The sequence below is a fragment of the Otolemur garnettii genome, unplaced genomic scaffold, assembly GCF_000181295.1.
Source record: "Otolemur garnettii isolate 467f Iridium unplaced genomic scaffold, OtoGar3 scaffold00013, whole genome shotgun sequence".
Lineage (NCBI taxonomy): Eukaryota > Metazoa > Chordata > Mammalia > Primates > Galagidae > Otolemur > Otolemur garnettii.
Window position 1 is genome coordinate 27,252,385 of NW_003852408.1, and position 9,926 is coordinate 27,262,310.

The following is a 9,926-nucleotide window of genomic DNA, read 5'->3' on the forward strand; positions in this document are numbered from 1 at the left end:
GGAGCCCACACCAGGCCTTATTCTGCCTGAACCTTCTGGAACGCTTCCACCTGATGCCTCTACTTCCTTAGCACATGGCAAAAATTTTGTTCTTCCTTTCTATTCTCCCTCCTTCAGAAGATGCTTCTTGGGACTTATCCCTCATATCCTCATGAATGTTAATGTCTCCTTTTCACCGTCTCCTCACTTCCCCTCTGGCTGCTCTTTCAGCAAGCCACTTCAGATCTAAACACACACAGTAACAAGACCAACTGTTCAAACCTGAAACATATGGGACACAAAAGCCACTGCGTGGTTTGTTGTTTTTTTCTTTTAACATGTTAAAGAAATGCTTTATTAATACAAACACACGCCAGCTATAAAGCACTAAGAAATTTAAGTACCTATGTCATAACAAACAGGTGGCAACTCAACCTCCAGGGTCGACAGAATGATTGAAGGAGACTGCAACAGACCATTTTCCCATGGTGGAGAGGGCATCTTCACAGGTGAAGGGGGACCCATCTGTAATAGCTTTTCAAGTTTTCTCTCCTCATCAAGGATCATGAGAGGCACTCAATTCAAGGGGAGGTCTGCAATCTGGTGCTCTTCAGGCAGGTCAAAACTCTCAAAATCTGGAGGATTGAAGGGAAAGAATTTTTCTACTTCTAGATAGGTGTCATCTGAGGCAGGAACGGAGTTTTTTGCTCCAGTAGTCTTCTCAGTCACCTTTTTTGCAGGGTAGTTTGGCTTTGTTTTAGAGGTCCGTTAGTCTTTACTGACTTTCCTGTGGTTCTGTTGACAGTTCCCAAAGCATTTCTGGCAGCTTTAGGTAAGGCTGGTGGAGCATCAAACGTTCTGCCAACATGTGTTGAAATCTGAGATCTGCCATCTAAACCTTAGACTGAAGGTCTAGGCTTCAACTTCAGCCCATCTTTAGAAGCCACATGAGTGGCTGGTTCTCTGCTTTCCTTATGGACAAAGATCAGAGTAGCAGCCCCACTGCATGGTTTGACTAGAATGAGCTGCTGCTGAACAAATAATCCTTCGTAGTATTCAAATAATTTTGACTTCACGTGACCTTATTTTCTGACACATTCTTCCTTTTGGGAGAACTATTTTGTTCTTTTGAAGTCATACTGTGAATATTAATACTTAATTCCCATCCCAAAGAGTGAGAAAAGCAAGTTGATTTGCCTAGTATTGCTTTGAGGAGATCTCATTGCTCCAAATAACTAAATAGGGTCAGAATTTCTCAAAGAGAATGTCTACATCTTTCTAAACTAAAAGGAAAACAACATTAAATAGGAACTAAATGGCTCATTTCATGAGTAGGAGACAGTGTTTTAATGGTTTTAAAATAGTCAAGTCTCCCTCCTCCTCCCCCTCCCCCTACGCTAAGTTGTTCCCACCTTAAACACCCATTTAACCAAAAGGAATGGTTCTAGCCTTTCTTCTCCATTTAAAACATCCATTGACATCACACTTTCTTTGACTGAGATGTGCAGATGAGTGGAAAATCAAACAGGCTCTGCCAGCAGCTTGGAAGCAGATTTCAAGGCTAACAGAATCCACTCACTTTGTATTTTCTACCCTAACTTCTCAGTCAAGTCAATAAATACATGGTAAGTTTGAATTGGGGTCATGGCACTACAAGATTTGGCCTGCCACAGTAATTTCTTTACTTCATTTCAGAGTTTCAAAATGATCTTGACATTTAGAAGTTGTTCAAGAGAGCTTGGTATTGGTGGCCTAATAGGGGCCCGAGGTGACCGGCTGACAATGAGGCAGTCCTTTCCTATCCAGAGCAGTGGTGTTGAGCAGGTGGGGAGTGCCAGCCGGCTGGCTTCTGGATAGGCATCCGTGTCAGGAGCGGTAGGCCGCAAAGTCGCGTGCTGGGGCGTAGGGCTGGTAGTGTTTGCGGGTGGGCCCGGGCCGCCGTGGGGTCATGTTCATGTAGTCACTCTGCAGGAGTCTGCTCCTCTTATTCTTCATCTGCAGCAGAGACAAGTGTCAAGGTGGAGGGACATGGAAGGAGTTCTAACTTTACAGAACATTGACTGACACATGACACTGACCACCAGCATTCCTTGAGCACCTCAGACTTGGGTAATGACTAGTCAAACTTAACCACTAACTCTTCTAAATAAACTTGAAAAATCTCAGTTAAAGAAAATATTTTAGAGAAATCCATCCACGTTGTTCTCAATGCTGCTATTTGACCTGAAGTCCAAAATCATATCAATTAACATATCTACTATTGATACTTAAATACACTTGAAGGCCCTCACCCCTTTGAGAAGGTTAAGCCTGTCCCCATTGAAATCTTCTTACATTAGTGTTTGCTTAAAAAGCCATTTTTCTGTAATTAACCATAGAGGACCTACACTCCTCCAGAGTCTGGTATAGTCATAAATTTGTAAAAGCTGAGTCCAATAAATGGGGATTTACAGTTCCACACAAATACATTCCTACTCCTTTCTGACTCTAGGGACAATAGTGTCACTCATCTCTATTCTGCAGGCTCAGCTCCCTCAGGATGAATTTCTACTAGGACTGAAAATAAGGGCTATGTTGAACCTGTAGCAAAATTTACACTCACCATAAATCTTAGAGTTTTCGACTAAGGGTTAGGAGTGTCGTTCCTGGGTCAAAGTAAGGTAAGTTTTACATTTTTAACAAATGACCCATAAAACTTCTAAAAATATAAAGCCATCTGGATTTCTGGATTCAGAATTCTCTATTAAGGAAAAAAAATGCCTATTTCCTGGCACATAGGCCTGATGTATAAGTAGACGTGCTGCACATGAATGAGATGATACCTGAATGAATAAATAAGTGAACAGCTTCAGCTTTCACCTTAGTTCCATGGGAGAGAAAGTGATAAAGAAAAGTTTGATAAACACTGGCCTTCATGTTACTAAACACAACTATCATGTTTTCAGCCCTCATCTTCTGGAACTCTCAGCAATATTCTATATATTGATTACTCTCTCCTTTTTGCAACACTCTTCCTCTTTGTCTTCTGTGACATCCAGTTTTCACCCCACCTCCTTGGCCACTCCTCCCCTGCCCCCTTTGCAAGCTCATCCTTTTCTAGCCATTCAGTGCTATAATTCCTAGGCCAGTTTCTCTATTCATTCTGTCCTCTTTCTCTAGGCAGTCTCATCCACCTTCATAGATTCAATTACCACCTATTCATCCAAATTTCTGGACTAAACACAACCTGTCCTACATAAGACTCAAGTTCTTCCCTAAAAATAAATCCCTTTCTAAGTGTTTCTCATCACAGTGAATGACACTACCATATATATGGTTACCCAAGGCAGGCCTCACAAACCTCATCCTTGACACCTTGAGCTTTCTTAGCCCCTGTCCCAGAAGACATCTGGAAAATTGTGAAGACGTTTTTGGGTACCACAATAGGAAGGGATGCTTCTGGCATCTAGTGAGGAAAGCCAGAGATGCTTCTAGGACATTGTACAATATATAAGGAGCTCCCTGAAACAAAGAATTATCTTGGTACTACATCCTTTCTATAAATGAAAGACTAGGGCTCTTTTGGGCATAGTGTTACAGCAAGGCATAGGTGAGACTAAGAAAATGTGTGTCCCCAAATAAGTGTAGAAGACTGCTAGTGATGACCTGGGGAGCAGTTTAGTACTTACTCCAACCCAAATGATTTGCTTTGCTAAACCTCCAAGTGACAATCTTTGCTCCAGACACCCAAACAAAATGATAGCTGGTAGAGAGGCCTCAGTAATAAAGATGTGTTGACTCTGAGGTTCTCCAGGTTACACATAAAGATAATGAAAGATCTACTACAGTTAGCTCCATGCTTACCCTTATGCTATCAGCAAATAATGAACTTATTTTTATCTTAACCATAAACACAGCAGTGGGATGAAAATGACACAGTCATGGCTGGGAACACCATTGAGAACCCACAGTGCCCATGTGCATGTAGCACATGTATGAATGTGTGCAGGGAGTACCCACCCTATGTGTCTATGTGACTAGCATCTATTCCACCCCTTCACCAGTGCTGAGTAACAATATGTGGTCAGGACCACTCTTCCTGTGCCATGAACCCCACACCAGCCTTATCCACTGTTTCCTGGGAGCAGCAGAAATGCATAGGGTAATCCACTTAAAGACATGGTCTTCAAGTATCTACTGGAATAAAAGGCAGATACTACTATCTGTACACACAATCCACATTCCCCTCCTGGTGGGAACACCATGTTTTTTAAAGGTTCCTTTGGACTAGAAAAAGGAATAGGTTTACCAGCTCAGCTAAGTGAACGGAGAATTGAATGAGAGTAACAGGTGCTGGTCTGTGGCAGACTGACCAAGGGGAGCTCTTCATCTACTCAATGTCAACATGAGGTCAAGAACTGAGATAGAATCTGCAGCTGCTCGCAGAAACCCACTCAGTCCAGAGCTGCCTCCAGTAGCACATCACAGGCATACAGGAAGTTCCGGAAAACGGCAACTTATACCAAGGCATGCTGCACAGCAGCCAAAAATAGGATCCCAGAAAGCTACCTACGAAATGGCTAAACTCTAGGGATCCCTAATGGCCTAAATGCCCAGCTCAGCAGGTTCCTTGTTTCTTAAATAGTAATAACAGGAAAAGATGAGCTCAGGGTAAAAATGCCATTATGTTCTATAAAATAATAGATATCTTTTTATTTATACCCTTTTGGTAAGAGAGTACAAAGGTTTGTGATGCAAATAAAGAGTGGTTCTTACTGGATACCATAAGAGACTACAAGAGGCCACAGAAGATAAACGATGCCATGCACTGAAACTACCTAACTCACAGGGAGTCTGTGAGACAAAGTAAAACCACAATAAGTTCTCTCAAGACAAAGCAAGATCTGACTGATGAATGGTCAGTTAAAAAAAAAAAGGCAAAACAAGATGAGCCTTGCTAGAAATTAGTAGTGCTGCCAAGAAAAACCCCAGAAAGTCTATGGTATGTCTGAGTTGAAAGTGAACTGTTCAAACTCATTGAAAGTGAGAAGCTGCTTTTGGCCTTATGGGTGGTTCAAGTCACTCAAATTAGTGCCTCACTGTGGTAACTGACATTCTAATGCACATTTACAATAAACCTTAAATGATGAGGAGTACTCTTCTGGCCACTGAAAGTTAAGAGTTCCCAAAACTGCGTCCTGCAAAACTAGTAAATTACTAGTAATTTACTAGGTCAGCATATCATAGGGAAGCAGCTTTCCTAGAGGGGTACCCAAAGGCCCACTGCACCTGATCTTTAAGTTAGGAATTTGAGATGTAAGAGGATTGAAAAGCTATATAGCAGGCATAAAACCAATGGCAGGGATTAGGATAAAAATAAGAACTAAGAATTCTAAAAATAACACCACAGTGGATCAAAACTAGAAGATTCCAAGGATGAAAACACCAAAGTCCAGAAAGATGAAAGTATTCAACCAACATCAGGGGCAGAACATAGACAATACTTAACTATAATGAAGCCCTCTGTCAGGGTTGAGCAACTTGCAGAAGGCAAACCAGGCATTCTGAAGATGAACTGGGTATAAAGAATTTCCAGGAAAAAATTCCAGACAAGCTCATTTAAGTCCTTAATTTGACCTCATGGGTTTTATCAGCTCATCAATCCAATAAGCATTCATTAAATACTCAATGTAGTTAATACAAATTGATGGGGAATATTAGAAAGATAATCCTTTATCCTTAAAGAGAAAACATTACTCATTGAGGATATGACTCGCACATGCATCTAACTTCTAGAAAAAAATTCAAAGACAACATGGAGGCAACAGAGGAGGTATTCTGTGCCGCACTGGGTATACAAGAAGGAAGTTTCTGAGTAGGGAACAGATCCTTCATCACAAGGGTCTTTCTTTATGTATGTTCATCAAAATGTGTTCAAAATCGAGGAAAGTAAAGAAAAATACACAAAGTTTATTGCACAAACATTTGCGAAAGTTAGTAAACTTAAGTTTGGTGGCAAGAGCTCAGAAAAGTCTAACTCCTGTTATAGTTTCATAATGACAGCACCATAGTTGGCCTCACACAATTTAACTGCTTCAGAGGAGACAAAAATATGACTCAGATCAATAGGTCTAGTTTCTTTGCTAGGTTTGAATACACAATTTCAATTGCCAGTTTTCTCATGACTTTTGACCAAACCGAAGTTCTTAGTTGGCTTCAGTTGCCTTAGCTTCCCAAGTTACCTAGATTTTGATACATATGTATGTATTACAACTGTTTTATGTGTCATAATTATATTGCAAAATGAGGAGAAGGAAAATAACTATTCCTAATCCCCACACCCTAAGTTGCCCATTTAGTTTATTATTCTGCCATGCCACCTATTCAGTGTCTTCTGGAAAAAAGAAGATTTTTTTATCTCAGATAAAGTTAAACAGGATAAAAGATCACCTACTCTAGCATGGGATAAAGAAAATAATAATCATACATTACACAGAAGATAAATCACAGAGGCAAAATTCTTGAATACGTTCAGATTTCACGTACAATAGAAAAGTTATGTAAAAGCAGTGCCACTTCTCTTACCCAGCAAGCAAAAAGGGCCACTGTGACCAGCAAGCTATAGAAAGCCAGGGCTCCATTAACTGCCACCAGGGTCCAAAAGGGCTTGGAAGACTCAGGAGATGGGCGATCTGGACAAAAATAATTCTCTGAAAAATAGAATACAGTAGATTAAAGAATACAGGAATGGCAGTTGAGTGCATTAAAATATCACAGAAAAATGTGAAAGAAATAAAAAATACAAAAACTATCACTAGCTTAGAGTATATAGACTTGCTCCTTGGGACTTATCCAACCCCACTCCCAATCCCGACAGCCTTCAAGACTACAGTTGAACACTATTACTTCAGGGTGGTACACTGGTAAAGCTTCATTCACTTCACTTTGTGGAATCTATAGTGGGATTCAAAATGGTGACTTCCCATGGCCTCAACCCAAGATCTCTCCCCTTCCCACATCAGAAGACAGTTCACCTAAACCCTAAACTATATCCTTAAGATCAGTTAAATGATATACATATTTTTGAACCTGAAGAAAATCATCAGCCTATTAATGGCAGTCAGAACACTGGACAAGTAACCAGAAGATAAATTTTCAGCTCCAACAGTGTCTAATAGAGTACATGATGAGAGACAAGTCACATTAAATCTTTGAGAATCAGAAAGGTTGGGTGGGGGGACTTCTACTCAAAATCGGAGAAAATTAAAACTAGAAAGAATACCAAAAATCTTAGTTCATTGATTTTCAATCCCAACTACACATTAAAATTATCTGAGGAATTGCCCAGGAAAGGGGGAGGATATATGATCTCAATCTGAGGAAGTCTGAAAATATAGCAAGATCCAGCACCTTTTCTCAACCCATGTCAATTGCATCAAAATCTCAGTGTTGGACTCAGGCATCGGTGTCTTTTTAAAACCTGCCCAGATTTATAGTATGTAGATATGATTGAAAATTACTGAGTAGAAAATTGTTAGTGTCTTTTCCAGTTCTAATATAAATTATATATGGTGATATATATATATGTATTATATATTTTATAAGTTATTATATATAATATATAACTAATATATAATATTAATATAATTATATATAATTATGTTTATATATAGATTATAAAATTAATATATATAATTATATACATAACTATATATAAATTATATTATATAGTGTGTGTATATATATACATATATATAATACTATCCTAAAGTAGTGTATCATTCATATAGAAAAAAATATTCTACTCTTAACTTCCAAAATACCATTTTTTTAACCTTTGACTTGATTCCATTAAAATATTCTGCTTGGACATAAGACACATTAGAAATCTGAAAGGGACTCAGCAAGCAAAATGGTCACACTTTAATTGCTTCTATTCTGCCAGAACACAAAAGCTACTCTGTCGCATTCAGTTAATGGTTCTTTGCTTATTTAATATCCTATTTTTCACCACAGCACAGCTCTATTCCAGCATAGGAGGAAAAAACATTTATTGGAATTATGCTAGTATTAAATATAAAACTGAGCATCCATTTTCTTATCATTCTACAGAAAAAAAAAAAAAAAGAGGAGGTTTAGTGTGTCCACAAAGTGTACAAAAAAAGTGATGTGAACTCTCTCAGTTTTACTTGTTGCTACCAACAAACTATATTCTGAGTTTGGGAATGGTATGATTTTCCCCCTAACCTTTAGAGAGAACATAAAACCAACATAAGCTCAGTAGATTTATTTTCACTAATTTATGATTACTGCTTCATGGTATCGAGTTTAGAGCCATGAAAAGGTTGGGTGACTTATCCAAGATCATAGAATTGGTTAATAGCAAATATCACATTTCCTGGTTTTTAGTCCAGTATTCTTTGCATGTTTTAGAAAAAGAAAAAGATACTTTTACAGAAGAAGACCATGGAGCACAAAAAGAGAATTAATTAGAAAGAAACCTCATTCTTCTTGAGTCTTGATCTGTTAGACTGAGTTGCTTCTTGAGGATACCTGGGCGTACATTTTAATGGCATTCTTTTATCTGCCATGGTCCACTCTAATGGAGAGTGATGTTATGAGTGATCTATTCCATGGGCTCTAATTTCACCCCTTCCCCTCCCACTCAGTGTCAGTGAGGGAAAGTAAAGATACCCAAGACATAACCTCAAATCTCCTCTAAAGTGAAACCAAAAACATTTTTTGAAAACATTAACTTTATTAGTATCAGATCAGTTGGGATTTATTCAACCCTGCCACTGACCCTGGCCTAGTTTTCGGGAATGCAGTTGAAAACCATTACTGTAGGGTGCTATATTGGTAGAGTTGCACGGTACCTTTCACGTGGATAATGGTCCCATTGCTCTTCTCGTTGTCCAGGTAAGGGGGAGGATACATGATCTCGATTTTGCAGAAGTAAATATCTGTTTGGTTAACATACAGATCCCAGAGGTAGAATGTCACTGATTCATTGCCCAGTTTCCCATCGCAGTTGAACCCTGTATTTGAGGAAAACTGAAGCGGATGGGAGTAATTTGCGTACAACATGCAGACTTCCATGGCACTATCGACTCCTTTATACAGAGATGCCCGGAACTCCTTTGAGAAGAGGTTGTAGGTATACTTGCAGCTAAGGTTGACTGAATTGTTATACACCACAAGCAAGGGCGACTGCTTCACCAAAATCTTGTTTTCTGGGGGATAAAAATCATTTTCTTAGAACAACAGCATAAGGATAATCTTTTTTTCCTGAAATCAAGGTATATTAATTAACCAAATCGAGACTTCTCTAGCAAAGGCTTTCTCTTGGCAGATAAAGATTTAGGAGCTCTTGGGGGAGATAATTATACAAAGAGTTTAAAAGTTTACACTTTGATATCATTTTCACCCTCCTCTGAATGGGACAAAGGAGCATATGTTCATCTGAAAGGCAGAATACAGCCTTCTAATGGAACTGAGCTCCTCTGCTGTGCGCTTGGAGTTGTTTAATCTGTATTGAGATTCCTGAGAAGTTAAACATGAATTAAGCTTAAGTGGTTAGAACACCTGACACAGGCACAGAGAGTTTTTAAGCTGTAATATAGACTTTTGTGAAGGAATTAAAATACTTTGAAACTTTTTCTCACATTAGGCTTAGGTTAATGATAGGGTTAGGTTTGGGGGTTAGGGTTGGGGATAGTGTTATGGTAAGGATTACGGTGTTAGTGTTAAGGTCAGGGAAATGGGTTATGGGTAAGGGTAAAAGGTGGAAACTAAGGGTAAAACTAAGGGTGGGGGGGGATTAGGGTTCAGGTTAGGGTTATGTGTTTGGAATTAGGACTTAGTAGGAGGGTTAGGCTTAGACTTACATGTCCCAGCTCAGGGTTAGATTTAGAATTAGATTTAGGGAGTTAGCATTAGGTTTACAGTTAAGGTTAATATTAGGGTAA

The 9,926-nt window shown here is 39.1% G+C and overlaps 1 protein-coding gene and 1 pseudogene across 1 annotated transcript in view; both read right to left on the reverse strand.

Annotated features, from left to right (window-relative positions):
• Positions 1–409: 409 nt before the first annotated feature.
• On the reverse strand, positions 410–1,454 carry LOC100960133 (annotated as a pseudogene).
• Positions 1,455–1,795: 341 nt separating this feature from the next.
• The window catches only part of CD28 (CD28 molecule), a 27,951-nt gene continuing 19,820 nt past the window's right edge, over positions 1,796–9,926 (reverse strand). The window contains exons 2-4 of the mRNA XM_003785012.3: positions 8,835–9,191; positions 6,544–6,668; positions 1,796–1,974 (exon numbers count right to left, since the gene is read on the reverse strand). Coding sequence (XP_003785060.1) covers positions 1,846–1,974; positions 6,544–6,668; positions 8,835–9,191 — 611 coding nt within the window. The 3' untranslated portion in view covers positions 1,796–1,845. The remainder of the gene's footprint in view (positions 1,975–6,543; positions 6,669–8,834; positions 9,192–9,926) is intronic.